General features: G+C 53.8%; 8 protein-coding genes across 8 annotated transcripts; 1 reads left to right on the forward strand and 7 right to left on the reverse strand.

The window, feature by feature from the left end:
• On the reverse strand, positions 1–446 carry PODANS_2_5760 (uncharacterized protein; the record flags this gene model as incomplete). Its single annotated transcript, XM_001911306.2, has 1 exon — positions 1–446. A coding segment is annotated over one exon (446 nt), but the record flags the coding sequence as incomplete, so codon positions are not given.
• Positions 447–1070: 624 nt separating this feature from the next.
• Positions 1071–3612, reverse strand: PODANS_2_5770 (uncharacterized protein; the record flags this gene model as incomplete). Its single annotated transcript, XM_001911307.1, has 10 exons — positions 1071–1277; positions 1356–1508; positions 1576–1614; positions 1720–1931; positions 1992–2261; positions 2448–2538; positions 2587–3171; positions 3227–3333; positions 3393–3420; positions 3574–3612. The coding sequence occupies 10 exons, from the start codon at positions 3610–3612 to the stop codon at positions 1071–1073; spliced, it is 1731 nt and encodes a 576-aa protein (XP_001911342.1).
• Positions 3613–6248: 2636 nt separating this feature from the next.
• On the reverse strand, positions 6249–7691 carry PODANS_2_5780 (uncharacterized protein; the record flags this gene model as incomplete). The annotated part of the gene is made up of 1 exon (XM_001911308.1): positions 6249–7691. One exon carries the CDS (start codon positions 7689–7691, stop codon positions 6249–6251), a length of 1443 nt encoding a protein of 480 aa, XP_001911343.1.
• A 1297-nt stretch (positions 7692–8988) lies between these two features.
• On the reverse strand, positions 8989–10052 carry PODANS_2_5790 (uncharacterized protein; the record flags this gene model as incomplete). Its single annotated transcript, XM_001911309.1, has 2 exons — positions 8989–9933; positions 9987–10052. The coding sequence occupies 2 exons, from the start codon at positions 10050–10052 to the stop codon at positions 8989–8991; spliced, it is 1011 nt and encodes a 336-aa protein (XP_001911344.1).
• Positions 10053–10682: 630 nt separating this feature from the next.
• Positions 10683–11874, reverse strand: PODANS_2_5795 (uncharacterized protein; the record flags this gene model as incomplete). The annotated part of the gene is made up of 2 exons (XM_001911310.1): positions 10683–11399; positions 11485–11874. The coding sequence occupies 2 exons, from the start codon at positions 11872–11874 to the stop codon at positions 10683–10685; spliced, it is 1107 nt and encodes a 368-aa protein (XP_001911345.1).
• A 1364-nt stretch (positions 11875–13238) lies between these two features.
• PODANS_2_5800 (uncharacterized protein) lies at positions 13239–15359 on the reverse strand (the record flags this gene model as incomplete). The annotated part of the gene is made up of 1 exon (XM_001911311.1): positions 13239–15359. One exon carries the CDS (start codon positions 15357–15359, stop codon positions 13239–13241), a length of 2121 nt encoding a protein of 706 aa, XP_001911346.1.
• A 319-nt stretch (positions 15360–15678) lies between these two features.
• On the reverse strand, positions 15679–19538 carry PODANS_2_5810 (uncharacterized protein; the record flags this gene model as incomplete). The annotated part of the gene is made up of 4 exons (XM_001911312.1): positions 15679–17231; positions 17287–18295; positions 18348–19333; positions 19433–19538. The coding sequence occupies 4 exons, from the start codon at positions 19536–19538 to the stop codon at positions 15679–15681; spliced, it is 3654 nt and encodes a 1217-aa protein (XP_001911347.1).
• Positions 19539–21283: 1745 nt separating this feature from the next.
• On the forward strand, positions 21284–23641 carry PODANS_2_5820 (uncharacterized protein; the record flags this gene model as incomplete). The annotated part of the gene is made up of 2 exons (XM_001911313.1): positions 21284–23404; positions 23459–23641. The coding sequence occupies 2 exons, from the start codon at positions 21284–21286 to the stop codon at positions 23639–23641; spliced, it is 2304 nt and encodes a 767-aa protein (XP_001911348.1).
• Between the last annotated feature and the right edge of the window lie 1047 nt (positions 23642–24688).

Here is a 24688-nt window from a genome sequence, read left to right on the forward strand (position 1 = left end):
CCCAGTCTATTAACCTCCATAGCCAACGTGGCAGGGAACGCACTCCCGCTCGTCTCGATGATGACCCTGTCCGGTCTCGCCGTTTCCCTCAGTTCTTTCAAGGCAGAGGATAAGCTGCCTACCAAGTTACAACAGATACACCCGTTCAGCAGTTCCTTAACCGAGGAGATGGAAGAAGACGAGGCAAGCTGGCTGTCGACTGCGAGGTCGCCAAACTCGTTTTTTAGGAGCGCCAAAGTGTAGTTTGGATTCAGGGCCCGCAGTTGGGGGAGGAGGTTGAGGATGAGGGTTGTTTTGCCCGCTCCCAAAAAGCCGGTGAGGATGGTGATGGGGATTGGTTTTTGTTCATTGTCACCGTTGGGGGTGGTGGAAGGGTGTAGGTCGCCCATCATTGGCTGAGAGTTGATATGAGATGTGGTGATGATGGCAAGATGTGTGATTGTCTGAGTGAAAAGTGAGAGATGAGTTTATGAGCGAGTAGTTATCCAAGTCAAGAAAACGACTCGAGTAACAAGCGGCGACGTCGGACAAGACACACACACCCAAGCTTGAGTGGTGGCGGGGTGATAAGCGATAAGAGCTTGGCAGCTTTGCCCCTCCATCACAAACTACCTACCATCCTCATCCTTCGTGTTCCTTGCATTGTTTACATTGCCTAAAACACTGCCCTTTACAGCGTCATTTCACGTAAACACTACTGGCCCCGATTCCTGGTCTCATATTCACAAACACTAGTTCATACCTACAACCCACACAAACGCACTCATCCCATCTCAACCACCAAGTGACGTCATCCACCGTGTTCAAAGATCATCGAAATAAAAACATTGAAACTTTGCTCAACATCGCTCGAACTCTGCCAAAAGAATTCCAAATGCTTCATGTGTCGTGATACTTCTGATGAGTTCAATGCAGGAGCAGACGAAAAAAAGAAAAATACCAGTCTAAAACAAAAAGCCACTCGACGCATGCTTGCCATGCCATCCCACCCAAGCAACAAAACCAAAAAAAAAAAAGACCACCCTTGACCTCACCAGACCCCTTTTTATCCCGTCTCATCCTCAAGCCCTCTAGGTCTGCAAAACGTCAAGGTCCTCCTCGGTCGGCTGCGCGGGGGTGTCCTGTGTCAGATAGTCCTCGCCCTTCTCAAACATGGCTCCGGGTCCTTGGTAGGATGGCACGGCAATCGTCGCCGTCGTGCTAATGCTGGGGGAGCGCGACTCCACGGTCCTGGGCGTCGTCTGTCCCGTCACCAGCTCGGGGGCCTCTGCTAGAATCTTCTCTGCCGGGTTAGGCTTGATCGGTCTCGGGCTCACCACTGGAGGCGAGGGGGCAACATAAGTAGGCGACCTCACATCTTCGGATCCGAACGGCAACGGACGGTGGGGAATCTCCTTTCCATCCACACTAATGCTCTCCTGGCTCTGGCCGGTTCCGCTGGCACCCAACTTCTCCAACAAGACCTCGGATTGTTGCTTGGCCAACTTTTGGAGTTGAGCAGCCGGGTCCTTTTTGTGTCTCGGTTAGTCAAGCTCGTCTTGCAGCGACAGCATACCCCGATCATCAAATACATACCCATTCGTCTTGGGCGGGAACGCCCTCGGCAGCAGGCAGCTGTTGGCCATTATCATCAGCGTTGGCCCAGAACTGTCGCCTCCTGACCGGTGCGGGCGTGACCGGAAGGCTCGGACGGTCGTCCTCGGTAGGGAAGTCGGTTACCTTGATGGATCCTCTGCGCTCCTCGCTTGGCTCCTCCTGGCGTTCGCCGGATGTCGATCTGCCTGGGCTCGCCGCCAGAATCTGGCTCCTAGACCTGCGGTGTCTCTGCATCGAGTCAACATAGCGGTTAATCTGGGGGATCTCATCCCACGCGTTGCTTTGGTTCAACGAGTTCCAGGCGGTTCCGCCGGGAGAGGGGGCGGTTCGGATGGCTGGACCTATAGGCGTAAACAATGGGTTTCTTCTTCCCACAACGTGTCGTCTTTGCTCACCAGGAGATTTCGGGGCCGGAGTCACGGGGGCCAAGGGGTTCTCAGCAAACACGCGGGTGGGGCGAGGCGCATTGTTTTCCCACGGGAAAACAGACTTGGGCTGATCGCGCTCGCTCGGTACCGAGTACCACATGTTGCTGGGAGGGCTGGGGTAGCGGTCGGGTGCCTGGAACTGCGAAGTGTCTCTTGACATCTCATAGTGTGTGCGGGGGAAGTTTGCGGCCTCGGGCCCGGAATCGGTCGGGGGTGAGCTCCTCTGGGCATCCCATCCTGTTTGCGGCAACGTCTCAGTATATGCACCTCCAGATTCATTCGTCACCTTGGGTTCCGCGGAAGTGTGTTCCTCCTGGTGGATGTGATCCTGACTCTCATGATGGACATGATGGTCTCCAGAGTGGGCAACATGATCCTGGTTCCCCTGGTGTTCCTCTTGCGAGGGGGTAGGGGATTGCTGACCGTTGGGTTCGCCAGTGGGCACGACATAACGGGCCGTTGGGTTGTATTCTCCCTTGACAAAGTGCTGAACAATGCTGGGCGCGTGTCCGGCCTGCCCCGGAGTTAGTGATTTCTTTCGGCCGCTGCGGTCCGGACCTACCTCTTTGTGGTAGTGTCTGTCGTAAACAGCCCACCACCTTCCGGTCATCTCATCGAAAGGTCCGGCGTCCGTGGTGCTTTCGCGTCCCTGCCTCCACGGCTTGTCGGCTCCAATGAAGTGCACCATGTTGATGCTGCCCTGGAAGTGGCGGTAGGCGGGAACATATTGGTAGTGAGCTGACGGCGTGACGTTGTAGGTGAAGCTGAGGCGGTTATATGTGTTTCCAAAGTGCATGTTCAAGAGGCCCTGATCGGCGCCGTCAAACGAGATGCCGCGTTCGGCCATAGCCATCATGGCATAGTAGTCGCCCATGTTGGGGGTCAGGGCCATGACACCGGTGTTGAACAAGTCGGGCCATCCGATATCGGGAGCCGCCGAGAAGGCATGTGGGAGATCGAAGAGCTCATCCACGGCTCTGTAAGCAACAACGTCGGCATCAATGTAGACAATCTTGCGGAACTGGGTCTGCTTCCACAGGTTGATCTTGGTAAAGGCCGAGTGGAGATCCGGGCGGTTCATCAAGAAGAGGTTGGCGGGCTTGCCATTGCGGATGCGGTCGACATAGATGACATAGTCGTATACAGTCTGCGCACCTGTTAGACCACTAGTTTTGTGAGAAGTGGTTTCTGAAGGAGCTTGCCTTGAGCGTAGCGATAACCTCGGTCGAGACGGTGTCTGGTGTGACAAGGATGGCGAGCTTCTTGGTGGTGCCGGCATCGCGCAACGAGTGGGCAAGGACAAGAGCACCTGGCAAGGCCAATGTTAGCACAAGCATTCAAATCAGAAGCATGTAGGAGCAAACCCACCGGGGAGATATGTGTCCGTCAGGAGGAGCTATTCACAATGGCTGTTTTAGCATCTATTCGCAAGCTGCGGGGTTGTCCCATGTGGTCTTCCACCCAACACTGTCGTCTGCTCCTGATACACCAATACCAGGCGCAACAAGTGATGATAGCCCATCCAACCGTGGTGAACGACATCACTCACACTTGCGTACACGTCCTCCTTCTTCGTGCCCGTGACCATGGCGGCGGTGTATTAGATGTCGAACCTTGGGGGAGCGTATGTGCGTGGCACGTGATATGTGTTGAGCGATAATGGTACAGAACAGGGCAAGTGGAAGATAGCAAAGCAGAAGAGCCACAGACAACAAAGACTTGAAGACCAAAAATAAGAACGGACGAAGTTTGTCGGGCCCGAACTGGAGATGTTTAAAAATGCAGGCAGGATGTGGCAGGAAGACTGGACGAAGGCGACTGAAGAGGATGGAAATGGAGCTAAGCAGCTTCCCTAGCTTGTTGTGCCGCAAGCGCTAATAATTGACACCCCTGACGTCTGCCCCATCGGTTATTATCTTGGGTACCCTACCACTACCACCACCACCATCAAATCACCTTTTGCCTGACCGGCCCATGGCGATGTGCAACCCAACGGCACCTTTTGATAATTCCTTCTTGCAGCCTGCAGCATGCGGCAGCTCTTGCATCGAAGCAGCAGGGCCCGGTGCAGAGCAGCGGGGCTACCGCAGGTCTTCTTGTCGCGATGATCTGTTTGGTTCTCCTTCCTGTGATGTTACGGCCCTCAAGAGAGTGGACATCAACCTTGGGCATTTTGTATGGCTTTTTCCAGCGTCTTTGGGTATCAAGAGACGTTGTAACCAAGAGCCCAGTGGGAGATCTCGCCTGCCAAGATTTGGACGTCAACACCGTTTTTGATGTTTCATTTGCGAGACACCTCATGGGTGGTGGCTTGCAGAGCGTCCCTTCTGCGCGTCTGCAGCATGCCGCCACTGGTGGCGTGAGTGCTATAACGACGATAACGTTGGCTACCGGGAAAGTTTTGTTTCTCAGTATAGTTTATGTCTGTAGCTGTCAGCGAGAACTCTTTGCTTTCTTTCCTACATCAGCCCTCCTTCTCTACCAAAACCTTCAACACCAACCCCTCCCAGTCCCAGCTCCCCTTCCCAGCCCAGCAGTATCGCTAACACTTTCCTTGCCTGCCGGGATCAAGAAAGCAAGCACTTGGCAGGCGCCCAGGGCTCCACCATGGCGTTGGGCAAAGAGATCCAGTGGGGCCCCTTCACCATCAAAAAGCGGAGCCAATTGCATCATCAAATTCTCGCTCAATCCTACCCCGCGGCCAAATGCCCCGCATTCCATCGCATCTCACCGCCAAGTGGTTGTGGTGTTTTTTATCAAACCAAACCTCCACTTGGGAACTCACTCCTCAGCCGCTTGGGCTGCAATCTCTCTAATAACATACCATGAGCGATATCAGAAAGAAAGACTCACTCACATAGCATAGCTACCCAACTATCACCCTTCGGCTCGGCCGTATTCTGATGCTAGTTAGCCCCCTCGATCCATCCCACCCTCCGCAGTTACAGCCAGCTCACACTCGCAGCTGCTCTCGAGTGAGGAACTCCACTCACCCGTATCTCTCTCCTCTCAGCCGGCCCACTAGAGAGTTGGAAAGATGTCGAAACATCAGTCTAGACAGGCTCCAGTCACACGTGGGGGGAGGCAATGGCGATGGTGTTTTGCGGTTGAGCCCAAACGCTGGACGCGCGGTTTGTGGATGGATGGATGTGAGACGATGAACAATGACCCCTGAGCCCCTGAGCACAGGAGCACCCTGATAGTGGAAACGTTTGTGAGGTCTTTTGGGGTTGGGCAACTGCCTCCTGGATTAGAAGACCAGACTTGGTGGGCTGGATCTGCTGTGGAAGGTTGAGCAGTTCTGGAGAAGACAGAGGTCGTAGGGTATTGTCTGGGTTGAAGTGTGCGGTGCCCGACGAAGAGACCTGAATGCGTCTTTGAGACATACTGGACCGGCACCGGCCCCACTTACCGGCGGACGACCAACCACGGACTCGGACCCGGCAGTCGGTTGGAACCCAAGAGAGTTTCGGCCGGTCGAGTCTTCTCACGGGCAGAACTAACTCACCGACACTGATCTTCATAACTGGTGACTCTACGACTTGGTGATATCAACAGATCAGCCTTTCCGACCTTGCGTCACTGCAGCTACTGCCTCTCTGTCATCGTTTTCTCCACCGATCCGTCTCATGTGTCTAGTCACGCTAGTTTATGACACCGAGGCAGTTAGTTGGCTGCACACGCAAGTCAACGATGATCTGCCACAAAGAGGTATTTGCTACCTGCCCAGATACTGGACACCTCACTCTCGACTTTCTCACTTCATAATTCACCACTTGCCCCTGTCTGTTCCAAGTTACTCCATATTTCTCGCTCGCAAATATCCCGGACCCCAGTTCACTGTTGTCTCACTTTTCCCACCGTCCTCACCACACTCATCCATGACCTACATCTTCAAGTGACACAATTTCCGAACGCGGCTTGGTTTTTAGCCATATCCATTTTGCTCAACCGCTTCTCATCATCCAAGCTCACCACCTCTCACCAGTCCCTCACTCACTCCGACTTTCCTTACCATACTAAGCAAGCACGGCACCCCCCATTTCAACGTAACCAACCCCATGATGAGAAACCTACTCTACTGCCAAAAACCCCCCTGGACCATTGCATCATAACAACTGTAAATTTCATCATTATAACCTCAACAAGAACATGGCATTTTCCTCCTGAAAAAGCCTTCCCATACAAAATGATATCGTACACATGCCCTCTCCCCCCCTAAACCTACATATCCTTCTTCAACCCATGCTCCGGCTTATGCGTAGTCTCATAATCAACATGCACATACGCCCGTTCTACATCCGGCAGCTCCTCCAGCTTCATCTGCAGCGCCTCCGCCACATCATGCGTCTCCCTCAAGCTCGCCTCGGCATCCATCACCACATCCACCTCCGCAATCAGCCTCGGCCCGCTGTGATACGCCCTCACGGTATCAATCTGCCTAATCAGCGGGCTATGCGTCACACACACATACGTGATCAGCTGCTGAACCTCCACACTAGCCACAACGCCCACCAACAGCAAAAATTCCGTAAAAGCAGTCCTAAGCCAGAGACCAGAGATGACGACCGACAAGAAAATCGCACCAGCCGGGTCCAACCACCAGATCAGCTTGGAACCGCCAACCGAAGTCAGGATGCCAAACCCGTTGACAAGAAGGTCGTTCCTGTGGTCTTGCCAGAGGATGCGCACTTGGGAGTACTTGTCCTTGATGCCCCAGGTGTAGAGGAACAAGGTGAACTTTGTCGCAAAGGCCGCGCCGACGGCGATGATGGACGGGAGGTGGAAATCCTTAAGTTGGTCCTCCCCGTTGTGCTCCGCCAAGTCCCTCGCGGCAAAAGAAATGATAATCATCGACACGGCTGTCATCAAAAAGCAAAAGACGATATTGCCCACCGTTTCCAGTCTTGCTCTCCCGGCAGGAAACCGGTTCGGGTCAACTCTCTTGACTGCCCTGTTGGTGAGAATAAGCGTGACGTTGCTCATTGGGTCGAAGATGGCGTCTGCCATGGTGGTGAAAAGAGACAGCGACCCAGACGAGATGGCGGCGTAGAGTTGGAGGACGGTAAGAACCACGTTGGCAGCCAAAGAGCCCCAGACGGCGATCTGGAACTTGAGGTGATCTTCACCGTGCTCCTGTTTGGCTTCGGCGCGGTGTTCCTCGACCGTCTTGAGCATTCGCTCGATCGTTTCGTTTTGCGCTTCATAAAACCCGCGGAGCTGGCGGGCTTGGGTGGCGTTGCGCCCAAAGGGCTTGATGTATCCAGAGAACTTGCTGCTTTTGTTGGAGCCCGAGCCGGAGCTGGACGGGGCGTCTCGCTTCCTGGACGTGTTCGCCTTGATCTCGGCAAGTTCGGACTCGGTCTTGTATCTTTGCGAAAGGCCGTAGGGGTCGTTGCCGGCGCCGACAAGGGGGAAGCGGCCTGCCCGTTGAGATTCTACCTCGACATCGTCAGGGCGGTGGGGATGGCGGGCGACGGTGGTGTCATCAGCGCCGTCGGTGGCTTCGATGGCGGTGCTGTTGGCGCCGTCTATAGTCATTCTGTTCATGGGAGCGGCGGGGGAGGTTGCGCGCGATCGGGACAGTCGAGGGGTGTTAGCTGTCTCGGACTGGGTCCTGAACGCGTGCGGGTGGAAGGAGATGCTGGCTGATAGATCCGGCTCCATTGCGCCCTGTTTGACGAAATCTCGATCCCCGGTGTCAAAGTTGGAAAAAGCTCGATGGAAAAAGCTGCGGTATTTCCTTCCTGATGTAGAGATGAGGGGCCGGGGTCGCAGATGGTAGGTTCCACTCGCGATGTGTCAACGGATGGGTATCGCGATGATCTGATAAGATGAACGCGTGGAGAAACTGTCGTGGGCCGAGTTCAAAGAGATGGGATGAACTTCCCCAACCTTTTTCGATGGCTAAAGGGAAAGGGAAAGAGAGAGAGAGACAGACAGACAGAACTGGGGATGTCGCAGACAGACGGTCTTGTATCAGGGGGGGCGTGTTGTTAGAACCGTGCGAACCCCTACCTCAGCTTCGAAACGTGTTTAGCAAGATGGGGTTTGCGTCTGGACTCCAGCTTCTCGGATGGTTGATCCTGCCCGCACGGTGTCCACCGTGCAGATGTGATTTGGCAAAGGCCGTCGACAGCTGCTGCAAACGAAATGGGCGATGCGACGCTTGCGTCGGGCGCGCTGCGGGATGATGGCCGGGGGAATAGGAAAAAGAACTCCGCTGTCGGTGCCGGCGGGGAGCTTCCTCCAACGACTGTCCGGGGTCATTCATTGTGATGAGTGAGCGTCAAGGCTAACAAGTGCTGCGAGGCGCATCAAACGCGGGGGGGCGGTTGAAAAGTATCATATTTTTTAAATAAATTTTTTTTGGAAATTTCTCTTCCATATCTTCATCCAGGTGACGATAAAGTCGATGTTGAGGCTGAACAGCACCCGATGATGGACGACATGGTTCGATCGTTTCGATTGACCATGGGTGTTTCTTCAGTGGGTTTAAGGAGGCAACAGCGGGGTCGGTGATTGGTGTTGATGAGGGGCCGATGTCTTCATTCGCAGCTTGGTGAGGAGGCCTCTTGAAATCGTCGAGATGGCATTCAAATCGAAGCTCAGATGTCAAGCAATTCCTTGCGGAGGGCGTCTCCCACTTATAAACCGTTCATGCATATGGTTTTGCGGGGCCCCGGACATGAGTCGGGACAGCTCGGAAGCAACAGGGCACTTCGCGGGTGACTGCCGAAGCCATCCCCGACATGCCAAGACCCACTACTCACTGTGTGTCCGGGTGTACACTCGGGCAACCCTCTGTAGAACATCACTTATCATTACGAGGTAGGAATATCCAGGAAATACAAGAGACATATGCTCGTGACCTGACGCAGTCCCGCGCTTAAACCAACCTCTCCCGGCAGGACTACCCAAACCCATCACCACATCATTCAACTTCATTACCCCAATCTGATCGTCAAAGCTTGGCCTCCGTCTTCTGGCTCCCCTCCGCCTCAACGGGCACCACAGCCTCCTGTGTTTGCTGAGCCTTCGGTGTCTCCCCAGCCTTCTTCAACACCTCCTCCCCTCCCCCAGCCCGTTCCAATATCCAACCAGCGACATCCTCAAAAAACTCGCCACTACACTCCCCATCACAATGCAGCTGATGATACCACCCCTCATACGCCCTCAGCGTCCTATCCTTCACCCCACCCGCACACCCCTCAAACCACTGCTTCGTAGCCTCAAACCAGGTCGTCTTATCCGCCGTCCCATGCCCAACCCACAAGCTCTTCACCACCCCCTCCTTCCCCAGCTTCGTCCTCCCCTGCTGCAAATCATTCGTCCTGTCCAACAACCCGGCAAAACCCTCCAGCGTGCCCGTATCATGCATCAGCTCATCCTCCTTGATACTCACTTGCACATGTTGATCCCTCGTCAGATGCTCGACAGCAATCTTGTGCGCAAGCTGAAAGTGCGGCATCAACCTCCCCGCCAGTCTTCCAACTGTAATCTTCAACCGAGACGGTCTTTCCTCTGGCGAGAACCCGATAAACGGTGCTTCAAGGAGGAGACCCCGAACCTTCTCCACCAAGGACTCATACTTTGGGTCAGCAGCAAAGGTGAGAACTTGTCCTCCACCCATGCTGTGTCCCATTACGAAGACCGGTTCTTGGCTCCCGGGTGTGCCGAGAAGATGGGGCTGTGAGAGGAAGGCAGCAATGTCTGAGAGAACTTGCGCTGTTGGGCCCGTGAGACCCCTTTCGGCAGGTTTCTTGACTGACCGGCCCCATCCTCGCTGGTCAAAGCCGTACACAGCGATTCCTTTGGAGGCGAGGTGGGAGAAGAAGGCTGGGTAGCGGTTGATGTGGTCTGAGAAGCCGTGGATGAAGACTAGCCTGGCTTTGATGGGTCCATCGGGCTATGAGGTGGTTAGCGAGGGAGTAATGCGAGTAGGAGAAGGGAACAACGGACAAGCCATGACTTGGTGTAGAGCTCTGCTCCCGAGACGGTAAAGGTGCCTTCTTGTTCGAGGACCATTGTGAAGTTGTTTGATTGACTAGGTAATAACAATGGTGGATGTGATCCGAGATTAAATGGGAATGAAATAGCAAGAACAAAATCAAAAGAAGGGCTGGGACTAAAGAGGCATGATGGACGACACGACAAGACATGATGACATTGGTCGCTTTGTCGGAGGGCGTTCCATGTGGGGCTGGGCTGGGGCTTGGGGCGCAGGTCATCCCTCGTTCACGTGCCAATTATTCAACCTCAACCCTTCGACTTCAAGAGTTGCTCTTTCCCTGACTGCGCTGCCTGAGCTCCTTCCTGCAGATTCCCAAGCAGGCAACAGCTGACCACCTCAATTTAGGCGGAAGGCACTTACTTGACTCTCGGCTTCTTCTTCGGACGATGCCTGATTTTCACCATGCAACTTTTCAATGCTTACATTCTTCAATCCGATACAAAACCATCTTTGGAATCATATTCAGCGCCATGTAGTTCGCGTTGGTTGGCGATGACGGCCAACAGCCGTTCACACGAGTATACCGACCACGATCTCATGGATAACTCAACTACCTAGTATTCCAATTGGTACCGAACCAAGTCTCGAGTTCCACCGCCACCCCCAATTATTCGAAAAGCCTTGGCTTCCCCTGAGGCTTCTTCTCACCCTTGGGCTCCTTTGTCTCCTGTGGCTTCTGCTTGCCCACAGCCGACGACGACGTCCTGTTTCCCTTTGAAGACTCGAGGAGCAGTTCCGTTCCGCTTGGCGTTGCTCCCGCCCGACCACGCCTCCAAGAAACCACCAGTATTCTCCGCCTCCAACAGCCTGTAGTCCCGGTTATAAGTCTCCGAAGTGACGATCTCGTAGGCAAGGCAGTACCCTGGCCGGCTTCCTCCACGGGTGAGGTCCGCGTTGTCACCAGAGCACGTAAAGTTGGCCTGCTTCAAGGCCAGATTACACTCGCTGGCTTGGAGAGTGTGGTTGGCCATCAGGCTTGTCTTGTCGCACTCATGCCTATTTGGGTGGTCTGTCCAGTTCCGCGCGCTGATCCAGGTTGGGACTCGGTGTTCTGGATAGTCGTCCTGGGGGGTGGCCACTAAGAAGAGATCGGATATGCGCACTATGTCGTCCTTGTTTGCGTATTCATTACAAAAGTACTCAATGGCTGATTCCACGGAACCGGGAGTGTAGTAGTTATCACCCGGAGCGTCTGGACCAGTCCTCCGTGCGCCCGGTGACTTGAGAGGACAGGAGGCGTTGGCGAGCTGGGCAGTTGTGTCGAGATCGAAGTAAAAGTCATGATCGCCTGACGTGGCCAATGCCGGGGCTTGAACTTCTATGTCGGTGGTGTTGGAAATGTTGGGCTCGGGTTCGAGAAACTGTCAGGGGCACTTTTCATTCCTGAGCTTGTCGGAACCGGGTATCTTGATGCCATTTGCAGAGGAAGGCATCGAGAGTGCCTACACCGAGGGAACCGTCGCAGGTATCGCATAACAAGGGGTGCGGCCGTTCTTCTTTGCTTCCATCGTTCAAGTCCACTTTTGAGACTGGGCAGGGAGGCCAGGTGCATGGGCAGTTTTCGAGACTGTTGTCTACGAGGCACGTTCCCTGGAGATTTTTATCCTCGCCCACTCCCATACAAGCCTCATCTTCGCAAAAGACGTCTTCGACTTTGAGGCACACGTCGCAAGGGCAGTTGATGATGGGCTCCTTGGTGCAAAGGTCGAGGTAATTGCCTTCGCAGTCGGGCTTAGGGCATTCAGGCTTGTCGTCGGGACAGTCGTCGTCATCCGAGTTAGTCTCAGTATAAATACACCAGATATTTCTTCTCACAGCATCATCATCTCTCCGCATCACTCGCCATCAACAAGAGACAGCAATTTGGGCCTTCCTCTTCCTCTGGGCCTTGGGTCTTGCCTGTCTCGCAACCGCGCTACCCCCCAACGAGTACCTTTACTGGATATCTTCAGAATGCTACGATCCGGATCCAGACTTCGCAAAGTACCCCCAAGAGGCCTTCTACATGGCCGGCAGTGCAGCTGAACGGCTGGCCGATCCCACCGACACTGACTTCCACAACGTATTCTGGGCTATTTTCAAGACCGAGGTCTCCGACCAGAGGGGGTACCACTACCCGCAGCTTTTCGAGGCCGTCTATGGCGAAACGAAAATGGCAGCAAGCGCCATCGTTATGGAAAACCTAAACAGTTTGGGCAATGAATAGAAGAACACCACCAACCGCAACCAAGCCAAAGTGCACATCTGTACGGACGAATCCATCCCCCTTTTCACTTTGGTCTTTCTAATACATATGGCTCTGTTAACACTATTAGACCGCGACGACCAGGACCGTTACGAGGACACACGAGACCCGTGCAATATGTGGTATGTTTTTTTTCTAATCTTACCAACTATCCTTCCATCCTTCCATCCTTCCATCCTTCCCATCTTTCTAACCACTGGCCAGATATATCAAAATCAACAGGGATGCCGTCCTGCCCGTCTTTGCCCTGCTTCACGAGTGGATGCATGCGTTTAGGTATTTTAGCATTGATTATCCCCATCCTGACAATGAGCACACGGCGGGTTGGCAGAATGCCATGAGGCTGGATACGCAGTCGACTTTGAGGAATGCGGAGTCGTATGGTATGTTGAGTGGGTTGAGTTAGGGGGGGGGGGGGGGGAATCTGGCCGTTTGCTGACTTGTGAATACTCAGCATTATTGGGACTCATGGCTTCGCTCGCGCTGATCTGACGCCTTCGCTTGGTGGGATCGCTGCTGCTGGGGGTGAGCGCGCGGGCTACACTCTTGACTGGGCGTGGGCGCAGCGGCTGAACGATCAGAAGTGGCAGGCGAAGGTTCCGGATGCTGTGGAGGAGGGCGGTGTTTGGACGAACCCGGTGATGGGGGGGGGGAGTTGTCGGTTTATTGTGATATCACGGGGACGAGGCGGACGAGGGGTTACGAGTAGGGGGGGCTCAAAGACATGTGGGTTTCAAGCGTACCTTGCGTTGCCCGGGGTTTCCTGTGGTTTTTCTTTTGATTTTTTAAGAGATATGGTTCGGGAGCATTGATAGGAGCAAGCAAAGCTTCTGGTAGATGGCCCATCTCACGCCGCACGGTGAGTAATGGAGAGCGAGTTTGTGATGCTGGTTTGAATTGTGTGTTTTTCTGGCGTTGACAAATCTGTACCTCTACCTACTTGACACACCCATTCTTAAAGCCACTTCATCCTCCTCAACTCCAACTCCTTGGCCAACCTCTCCTTTGACCCTTCCTTTTCCCCCGCGGTAACACTCAACCCTTTGTTCTCCGCTTGGGATTTATACCCCCCTTTTCCCTCCCTCCTCCCCTTCCCCTCAGTTGTTACCCCCGCAACCCCAAAAGCCGGCGTTGGTTTTAGTTGAGTAGGCGTCTCGACGTCATCTAGTTGATTCCACCCATCATCATCATCATCATCATCGTCTGTGTCCTCACTTCTCCTGCCAGTCGAATATTTCGACGAACTCCAGCTCTTTTGCTTTGTGGCAACCTTCTCGGGGCCCTTGGTGGTGACGTCGGTGTCGTATGCCCCTTTTTCACCACCGCCATCACCACCACCGTAGTGGTCGTAGATATCGTCGAGGTAATCACCCTGCCCGTCAGATTGTGTGCTGGACTGTTGTTGCTGGACCCCAAACCGGGATTGCAGAGGTGGTTGGGAGGGATAACTGTGTTGAGACTGGGAGCGTCTCCGAGAAGAAGACTTTTTAGGCGGGGAAGGGGGTTTGGAGTAGGAGTATGGATAAAAAAGGGAGCGTTCAGAGGGGGGGATCCAATCTAACGAGGGTGCGGTTGATTGGGGGAGGGAGGAGGATAAGGCTGAGGCGATGTGGGAAGGGGGGTATTGTTGCGGGGGTTGGTGGGCGGTGGAGAATTTGGATACGAGGGATGGCTTGGTAGGGGGTTGTTGTTGTTGTTGTTGTTGTTGTTGTTGTTGTTGTTGTTGTTGTTGTTGTTGTTGTTGTTGTTGGGGGTTGTTTAACGAGGCAGGGGCTCGGAGGGGAGCTGATCTCGGGGGTTGGGAAGGGGGTGGTGCTGGGCGGAGGGGGAGGGTTATCTGCGGTGGGGGGGCGGGAGCTGGGGAGTGGCTTTTGGGGGTTGATGCTCCTGATGAGTCGGAGGAGTAATCCCGATTTAGGTGGTCGAAGCGGGGGTGTTGGTGGATGTGGACTGGGGGTGGGATACGTTTTCTGTCTCGTTCGTGGCTGGAGGGTTTTTGTGGCCAGGTCGGATCCGCTGGAGAGGACGTCCTCGCCCCTCGTCTGGATGTCCCTGTTGGCGGCGGCGGGGGGGTTCTATATCGTCGACTCCCTACAGAGGCTATTGACTCTGATAGGGTAGCTAGTGCTTCTGGGGTGTTAGTTCCTGAGCGTTTCTGCTGGCTGGGCGAGGACCCTGTACTATCTGGCGATGACTTCAACGGGCGGCGCCCGAGAAGCTGTCTGCCGATGACACCAAATATCGACGGCGAGGCGGGCCTCCTATCCTTCAGCTTGGGCGGCGCCATCCAACTCCCTTCAAAGGTAGTCAACCCTTTTCCGCAGGGTGGGTTCGGGCAGGTCAGGTAAGTCCTGTTACCAAGCTGACATCTGCAATACGGGCACTGGCCCCGACGCACAGCTTCCGTGGTCTGGATTTTGCATTCTCTAGGCAAGGAATGTGTTGCCGCTGCTGGTACCCGAGGAGGCTCGGCCTTTTCCCTTCCCCTTCCGCGCGAGATATCTCTTTCCACCACGCCCTCTTTCACCGATGGCGGAGTGACCTGCTGCAAATACCTCTGCCTCTCCTTGCTCTTGTTCGGCACCAGCGGACGAGGGACAGGTGATTCCAAATACGTCCTGTCGTTATGCTCACTGACACTCCTCCGAGCACCCCGTGAGCCTTCTTGAAACGAGTCGACGTGCACCTCCTGACTCAACCCGCTCGGAGTATAGATATGCGAATGCCCTCGTGCGTGAGGTTCGTGATGTTGAGACTGCTGAAACCGGCCCGGGTGACCTCCAGTGTAGTCAGGAATTTTCCAGTACGACCTCGCCGGCCTGACCTTTTCTTCTTCCCCTTCACTATCACTATCCTCTTTGACGGCCTTGTGCCAGCTCGAGATCGTGTCGCCGCACTCCTCCTCCGACGGCGCTTCAACAGGCGTGATGATCCTGTGTGGGCGGTCCGGCGTGTGTACCATGCGAAACTGTTCAGCTTCTCCTTTGTCCTCAATCCCTTTGGAACGCAACCGGCTCAAGTCGCGAAGCTTTTGAGAGAGGCCGATCGGTCGAGGGCTCGGTGGTTCGTTGGGCATTACGACAACCATTCAGGGGTGAACACATATGAGTTGAAAGATCTCAGTTCCAGGTTGACGTCCGAGCATTTTGATCAAGTTCATGCAGTGGCGGAGCTGAACTCGAGATGTTCCTAGATTCTCTTTATAGCAGCCATGATACCAAGTACAGTTTTCTTTGTGCAAAGCCTCGACTCGTGATTGTCCCCCCTTCTACTTCAGATCAAAAACAAAGAACTCCCGCTTTTGCCATGCTGCGTACGCAACTCCATTTGCGTCATGCTACCTCGGGGCCCGCCATGTTGCTCCATCCCGACAAGTCCGAAGACAATGCTATCGTCTAAAGACTGACGGTCACTGTCATGTTGTTGCTCAGAACCAGCAAGGTGGGCGGCAGGCCGTTGCACAACACCTCGACATCAGACAGATATGCCAGACTCGCCTCCTCACTTTGACAGGTGTTCTCTTCGGGAATAGGAAGTGTGGTGAACAAGACAGCCGTGTCCTTGCTTTGCTTATGCATCAGCTCGTTGAGAATCAAATGCTGCGCGCGGCTCGGGAGATCGTTGAATGACAAAGCCAACCCCTGAGTAGAGTAGCTCGAGCCGTTATTGTTGCTGGCGTCGTCGTCAGGAAGCTGGTAAGAGTCGAGCAAGCTGGCAATGTTGAGTGAAGCGTCGCCACCATTATCCTGTCCCTTTGATGCCGAGTTCCGACGCGACCTTGCCGGGGACTTGATACCCTCTGCAAACGCAACCTTTTTATCGGCCACGTTATCATCGCTTCCGAGAAGCGGTGCATCCTCGGCCATTCTGGCTGACAAACCGATAACTGAACCTTGTCGGGAAAAGGCAGGGCTGCGTGTCCCAGAATCTTCGGCAAACATGATTCTTGGGCCGGTGCCTTCCTCGTTGGTGATTGTGGTCTGAGGGACGAGGTTGCTGGAGAATCTCATTGCCGTCGATCCTTGGCGCGCCAAAGGGGGTCTTTCGGGCTTCAAGATCCCACGCTTGGCTTGGGGCGATGTTGACCGCTCCCCACCGTTGCTGGGTCGGTTGACGCTTAGGTCACTCGCAGTCCGTGGAACCGGTGTTATTGACCCATAAGACCGCGGTGTCGATGAGTGCGAACCCTTTGGCCTCCTCTCTTTCCTTGGGCTTCTTGGTGCCGGGGCGAGTACATCTCCGTAGCTTCTTCGCCGGCGGATTGTCGCGAGGAGGGGACGCCTTGTGCCATCTTCACCCTCGCTTGCCACACTGTCCGCGTCATTGAACGTCCCGTCTGCGCCAGCCGTGCCGGAGGAGTCGCTGTCGCTATCGCTATCAATGCCAATATCCGAGTCCGAGCTGTCAAAGACGTTAAAGGGCAGGTTTTGTGTGTGAATGCCCATGCTGATGCCCATCTTGACCAGCTGCGACACTGTCGGCTTCTTGGGAAGTTCCGTCAGCTGCGCCAAACTATGGCGCCGCCTTTCGAGTCCTTCCTGCGGCGGGGCATGGGGATTGTAGAGTCCCGGCCGTCCCGACGTAGATTCAACGACGTGTGATATCGAGGCAAATTCTTGTGAGCCCGTCATCGACCGGCTGCTGCGGTAGTTTTGCAAATCCTCCCACCATTCTTGGTTCTTGAGACACTCGTTAACCACATTATCCGTCTCTGGACTCTTGTAATGGCCCTGGATGATGGTCTCGTAAGTCGAGAGGTCACCAGAGGCGAGCCAAAAGACCAAGATTTCGGCGTCGATTCTGAGCTTGTTGAGCAGCGTCTTGAGTCTGACCTTTTCTTCGGCGACCTCGCTTTCGTATTCGACAAAGACGAGCACTCGAAGCTTGTGTGCTGCTTTCCAAGCGGGTACGGTGTGAAGGATGAACCCAAGCTGAAGAATCAATGTGTCTGTGCCGGTCAGAAAGGATCTGTCTCCACGTGTCAGAGGTGGTGTGTGACTTACATGTGTCAAAATTGGTGGTCAAAACGCTCTGACCATCAGCACTAATCGCAGCAGACATCTGGATAGGCCACAAGTCGATGTACTTCTTGGTGTTCGTCTTATCCTTCCGAGGCGTTTCAAGCGTATCAAATCCTTTGCCAATCGCAACGTTCAGACGGTACCTCAGAGCCAAGTCTTCCAGGATCGTCATGTAACTCGTGGCAGACATCATGTCTTCAGTCTTGATCGCATCGGTGGGCAACGACCCTTCCATCAAGCGCGCCGATGTGTCTCCTCTCTTCCTCCTGCGGACCGGAGTCTCCGTCTTGTCGTCTGTCCGGGCAGCCGTTGCGGGGGAGATGGGCGCCTCAGGAACCTGGAGGGAGGACTGGGAGCGGCGCAAGTCATCCATGTTATAAAATCCAAGCACTGCGATGTTGGGCCTCATGCCCCCTAGGCCTGCAGACAAGATCAGGTTTCTGACACCCCAGGTGATGGATGGAGACATGGCGAGCTGCACAAAGGCCTTGATCCTTGAGTATTCGGAGATGTACTTGGACCAAGCCGTTTGTTGCATCTTGGCCTCGTTGACGCCCATGGTGAAGTCGTCAGTGACGATGACATGGCCGAGGATGTAGAGGGAGCCCTTCTTCATCGAGTTGCAGAACTGAATAAGGCGGGTTTGCCGTCTCGGGTTATTGATGAGCAGGATGATCTGGGGTCTCCAGAACTTGATGTGCTCGGGCTTGAGACGTAGCAGGTACTTGCGCACTTGATGATAGATCAAGTTTTGCGAAACGTCACCCCAGTGCTTGGGGGGACTCAGATAGTGAATCAGCAGGAACAAAAAGACCAAGAGGCAGACGGCCGTGGTGGCATAGGTCTCATCAATAAAGAACATGGCAGCGGCCGAGAGGATGCTGCCAATGAAGGCCGTTTGCCAGTTGAAGAATTTGAAGCCCGGTCTGAAGTTGGGCGCCGAGCCAATCTTGAGAAGGAAACACGCAAGATTCATGACGAAGAAGGTCATCTGCTCACAGTCAGAATTCTTCCCTCACTCAATGACGGCAGCCTGTTCTCACCTGATATCCCATGGAGATCAAGGTGGCGATCTGGTTAAGGTTGGCAAACATGGCCATCTGGGCACATATGTAGGTCAAAAAGATGGCAACGATAGGCTCGTCCGCCTTTTTCGTCCCCTTGCCGAATACTGACAGACCCGGGAATAACTTGTCTCTGGCGAGAGCTTGCATGAGCTTTGCAGAGCCAATCACTCCCATGAGGGCCGAGAAGAAGGTCGTGGCGAACTCTCCGGCAAAGATGATGGGAGGGTAGACATTTGTTTCCTGAATAACGTTGCCGTTCCGGAGAAACGAGCTGTGAGTTGTGCTAGACGCCAAAGAAAAGATCACCAGCAAGTAGGCAATGAGGGTCGAGAACATGGCCCATAGTGTTCCACGAGGAATGGATTTGCTGGGGTTTCGAAGGTCTCCCGACATGGACGCACCGGCAAAGATACCCGAAGTTGCCGGAAACAAGACACCGAAGAGACTTCTAAAAGTATCAAAACCGGCATACTCCATGCCGGTAGTGTGTGGAAAGAGGTTTGCCTTCAGGGTTGCAAGACTCACGCCCGTGAACTCGATCCCCTTGTCCGCATCAATGAAGGCTGGGTTGAACACGGCTGAGAAGGGGATGCTGAGGATGGCGACGACAAGCACCACCAGAAGCGCGTTGCTGGCTTTGGCAAAGATGGAGCTTCCAGCAAGGCAAAGCCCAGTGCACACCACCAGAGCAACCGTCTCAAAGAGATAGTCCCACCAGTATCCATGGGGCATGACATCGTAAAAGTTGAGTTTAATGCAGTCAATAAGACCGACAACGTTGAGGGCCGTGTTCAAGACCTGAGCGAGGTAGAAGAGCAGGCCGATAGAGCCGCCGAACTCGGGACCGAGAGATCGTGAGATGAGGTAGTAGGCACCTCCGCCCTTGACCTCTCCATTGGAAGCAATAGCGGAGAGCGAAAGAGTGGTCACAAAGTCTACGAGATAGGCAACGAGAAGCAGGCCTGCGAGGCAGATTAGCTTCCTGGGCGGCCGTCCATATCATGTCCATAAGCTGTACGCACCAAGCATGCCCAGTAGGCCGATTTGTCCAAGAATGAGACCGAATCTCAAGAACATGAGAATGCTGAGAATATTGAGGCATACCGGGATGTAGACGCCGGACGTGACGCCGAGCTTGGTCCTCTTGTTGAGGGCTTCGGGTTCCATGATGGCGGTGTTAGGTAGATATCATGTGTGAGCTGAGGGGATGAGATCGTTCAAAGAAAAGGTAGAAAGAAGAGGTCATAAAGATCATCAGAACATGCCACTCATGTCACGCTCTCCGTCCCCGCCGTGAGAGTTGAAGAGGAAGCGAAGAGGGAGGAAGAGGTCAGGGTCCTGACCAGCGCCGATAGCCTAGATGTAAGAAGTACCCCACAGCCCGCATTGCTTGAAAGGTCATCGGCAAACGGTTGCAATGGCGCAGATCATGCGGTGGGGAAAGTGGACAGAAGTGCAGGAAATGGAGACGATGGTCTGAGGTTGTCGCAAGATAAGTGCTGTTCAAGGTTGGCCCTCGAATGTCGCGATATCTGCTGGAAAGATCCCCGCGCCGGAAGAGGCTCGAGGCTCGTGTTAGGAGTGGTTCTTGTCCGACAATCGCTGGCTATTAATTGGAGGACGGCGACGTCATTCGATACAAGCGATGTACCCAACAACAGGCAGCTTTGGAGCCATTGACGAATGCCTTTGAGCTGGCGCTGTTCATGGTCGGTCGCGACTTTGAGCTCGAGAGACTTGGCACTTGGCAGTAAACACCAACGATGGCGGGGTGGTTGATAGGGTGCTATCTCAGACAGGACTAAGATGTTGGTAAAATTTGTTAGCGCACCACCATCAACAGCCTAGACCCAAATTCAAGATCCACCCCAACCTCTCTTTGAAAGAGGGGTTTGATACAGAGACGGTGCGATTCCTATCGCTCCCTGTCGTCTTTTACGTGTAGCCGTTGCATCGGTCTACCTGATGGGTAAGGGTTGGTTGGTTCCCTCAACATCCGGCCTTTTAAAGCATCGGATGCGGACAGATATGTTGAGACTGCTGCATATCTGGTGTCTGGCCAAGGTCCATAGACTTTCTCCGCACTCCTCTCTCTTGTGGCTCGGTTTGGATAGCCCCTTTACAGATTCAAAGAGAGAGAGAGAGAGAGTAGGTATGCAACAGTTGAAGAAATGTTGGAGAGGCTGGTTGACATCGGTATCCATGGTGGCTCAGTCCAGTCTGTGCTCAGGAACGGCCCTGGTTATCAAGGTGTCAACGGATGTTCCCTGCTGAAGTTGTATGTCAACAAAGCCTTGGGGCAGATAGTAGTCCTCAACAACTGACATAATCCAATCGAGAAACAGGTAAATAATCCATATTCATATGTAGGTAGCCATATCCATATGATGCGTCACAGCGAGCCAAAGTTGGACAGCTTGGAATTGTGTGGGCAGGTGACTGTGGTTCAGGGTCCAGGCTGTTTCACGCAGCGGAGTGTGGGGGCCTTGCTGGTTGGTGGGCCCGGCGGAAGCCGCTCAACACCGTCAAGCTCCAACTGCTGTCAGCAGGCCGCCCACTGCCGCTGATTGTCTTGCCCCCAATTCGTTCCTTATCGCTGGTGTTGAGGTCACAAGCCCATCCCACGCCGTCGAGAGAGAGAGAGAGACTCATCAACCGCCCAGCCTATCCGTACCATCCCCTCTTTTCCCCCGGACCGTTGTCCTCTTCCCAAACGTTGACGGCAAAAATCAATTGCTACCTCGAACCATCCTATCGAGTCTCGAACCGTTGTTTGTCTCGAGTCCCACGAAGCGGCGTTTGCGGCGTTCGCTCAGTTCACCGACGAGGTCAGGTCACCAACACCAGATACCCAACCTTTTTTTGCTCCAAGACATGAGATAGAAAGTGGTCACACATCATCATAGATCATCATGTCAAATACCGGAAGGGATTCTCCGGCTCCGGCTCCTATACCTCAAGTCTCGACTTCACCCGGCTCGTTTCGTGCCAGGTCTTTCGTTGGCTCGATCCCACGCGCATCATCCACTGCTCGACTTGCCTCACCGGCTCGCCCATACAATGGCTATGGCACACCTCCTGCCGCACAAACCTCACCACCACTAGGTGATAAGGGAGATTCAGACAGTTTGGCGCCTCTGCCTGGGCCTGGCTCGCACGCTGCTGGCCCAGGTATCTCGGCGCTGGCTGCGGCATTGTCCCAGTCGATAGGCACTTCACCACCGCGTTTCGGCACGCCTCCTGTTCGAGCCCTTTCGCCCGTCCCGAACCGCTCCCTTTCTCCTGCTCCTGGGGCAGCGCCATTCCCAGCGTCGGGTACTTCGCCATATCATGGCTCCTTTGACGCAAGGCGGAATTATTCCGGCGCGTATGAGGACCCCGAAATTGTCAAGAGGCACTTGGTTCAGCCAGGCGATGCTGGGTCCGATGACGGGTCGAGGAAACTCAGCGATGGCTCCAAGGGAAAACAGCCGGCAGAAGATGACTTTGACGACGAGTTTTCCAGTCTGAAACTGCAGGGCGGTGACATCACTAGGCCAATATACAAATGGACCGAAGAGGTGGAACAACGAAACAAGATGCAGCGCAGCAAGAGCTTCAGCACACCGCGGCCGGATCCTGAAAACGAGACGCTTGATATCAACACCATCAAGGTTCCCGGAGGCTTCAGACGCAACTTCCTGAGGCGCGCGGCCGGGGATGGACCAGTCAACCCGGATGACACCGAGTACGGCGCAGGACCGAGCGACCGACAGCAGCCGCCGAAACTCTTTACCAACAGCTTCCTCGAGTTTCTCTCTCTCTATGGCCACTTCGCCGGTGAAGAACTCGAGGAGGATGACGAGGTGCTCAAACCTGGCGAGTACTTCACGTCGGGCAGCGAAAGTAACCTGTTCGATGACGATACAGAGGACGAGCATGAGCCAATGGAAGACAGCGCTTTGCTGCCACCATCCCGGCGGAAGAGAAGGAGAAAGGAGCGAGGTGGAAGCGGGACAAACAGTCCCATGGGCGCGGCGCTGCTGCTTCTCAAGTCCTTTGTGGGAACTGGTGTTCTATTCCTGCCTCGTGCCTACCTCAATGGTGGCATGCTCTTCAGCAACTTGGTTCTGCTGTTTGTAGCCGCTCTGAGCTACTACTGCTTTGTTTTGCTCGTCAATACGAGATTGAGGGTCGAGGGCTCGTTTGGTGATATTGGTGGCATTCTCTACGGCAAATGGATGAGGAATCTCATCCTCTTCTCGATCGTTTTGAGCCAGATCGGCTTCGTTGCTGCTTACATCGTCTTCACCTCAGAGAACTTGCAGGCATTCATCTTGGCTGTGACGGATTGCAAGACGCACATTCCGATCACCTGGCTGATTGTCATGCAGATGGTGATCTTTTTGCCATTCTCTCTGCTTCGCGATATTGGAAAGCTGGGCTTCACGGCTCTCATCGCCGACGCCTTCATCCTCATCGGTCTGGCCTATCTGTTTTACTACGACATTCTGACGCTCAACACCCAAGGTTTGGCAGACATTGTCATGTTCAACCAGAAAGACTGGACCCTCTTCATCGGCACGGCCATTTTCACCTTTGAGGGCATTGGTCTTATCATTCCCATCCAGGAATCCATGCGCAACCCTACCAAGTTCCCCAAGGTCATGGGTATTGTGATGATTATCATCACCACTCTCTTTGTCGTCATGGGCGCGGTTTCGTATGCCGCCTACGGATCCAAGACTGAGACGGTGGTGTTGCTCAACCTTCCGCAGGACGACAAGATGGTCAACGGTGTACAGTTCTTGTATTCATTGGCTATTCTGCTTTCGACTCCCCTCCAGATCTTCCCGGCCATCAGAATCACGGAGAATGCGCTCTTCACCAAGAGCGGCAAGTACAACCCGTATATCAAGTGGCAAAAGAACGTGTTCCGCTTCTTCGTGGTGGCGTTCTGCGCTCTGATCGCCTGGGGAGGAGCCGACAGTCTGGACAAGTTTGTGGCGCTCGTTGGTAACTTTGCCTGCATCCCGCTGGTGTACATCTATCCTGTAAGTTCTGATGATTCTTCATCTTCTTAAAACTCTGGCTGACGAGATATACAGCCGATGTTGCACTACAAGGCAGTGGCCAAGACGGCGTTCCGCAAGTGGTCCGATATCCTGCTCTGCATCTTTGGATTCGTGGCCATGGCCTACACCACCAGCTTGACGGTCATGAGCTGGGCCTCGGGATCCGAAGGAGGCGGTGCTCCGGGTTACTGTGACTCGAAGGGGCACGCCTTCTGAATGACCACACAAACACAGACTTGTGCACATACGACATGACATACACACGAGACACACACACCACACACATACACGAACAGCCTTGCTTTCTCTGTTTTGAATAACTGTTTAGCGTCAATCGTCATGGTTGAATCATAGCACTATGCAGGGTAGGAGGGTTATGGAGTGGGAGGGCAGGTCGTTTTGGAGAAGGGTGTTTTATTTTTATTTTGTTTTATCTTTTAGGGTTGCATCATTGGTATTACTTGGTAGATTCTATTTGCTTCAACTAGAGCAGCGTGTAAGACATGTAGGTAGTTAGGTAGTAGACCACATACATCAGACTTTGGGGGGGGTTGGGTTGGGAGGGTTGTAATGTGATTTGCTGAGGAACCAGACTGAATTTCGGCGGGCGAGGGATGTTAATACATTGATTGGTCTTCAAATAACCATGATTTAATCTGAGCTGCTTGGTGCAAGTGAATGAATATAAAGGTAGAAAAAGGAAGGATCCATGGATCTGGAACAATGGGGCGTGTTGAGTGCACGGGCCACGCGTTTGCCTCTTTCTTGTGAACCTTGAGTGGAAGTGAATCAGTCTTTGGTTTACAACTTCATCAAAACATCATTCACATTACATTCGCCATCGCTTCTTTTTTTGCTATCTTGGTTTGCTTTGAAAGGGATATACCGTACACTTTAAAGAGAGTTTTACATCGGTTTTCTTTGCGGCACACACACTTCTTTTGATCAACGGGATCTTTTCTTAGCGGGTTGTTAATCACCAGTCACGATGAACGCCCCAGACAGGTAAGCTTTTTGGGTTTGATGAATTCACTTTTGTTTTGTTGCACAAACACACTACCTTTTGGGGGATGAGGATGAGGATGAGGATGAGGATGGGGATGGGGATGGGGATGGGGATGGGGATGGGGATGGGGATGGGGATGGGGATGGGGATGGGGATGGGGATGGGGTTGGGGTTGGGTTTGGGTTTGGGTTGGGTTGTAGTTTGGCGTGTTTGATTGGAAATGGGACATGGTGGAGGATCAGTATTAACCTTGCTGA

The sequence above is a fragment of the Podospora anserina genome, chromosome 2 (assembly GCF_000226545.1).
Source record: "Podospora anserina S mat+ genomic DNA chromosome 2, supercontig 2".
Lineage (NCBI taxonomy): Eukaryota > Fungi > Ascomycota > Sordariomycetes > Sordariales > Podosporaceae > Podospora > Podospora anserina.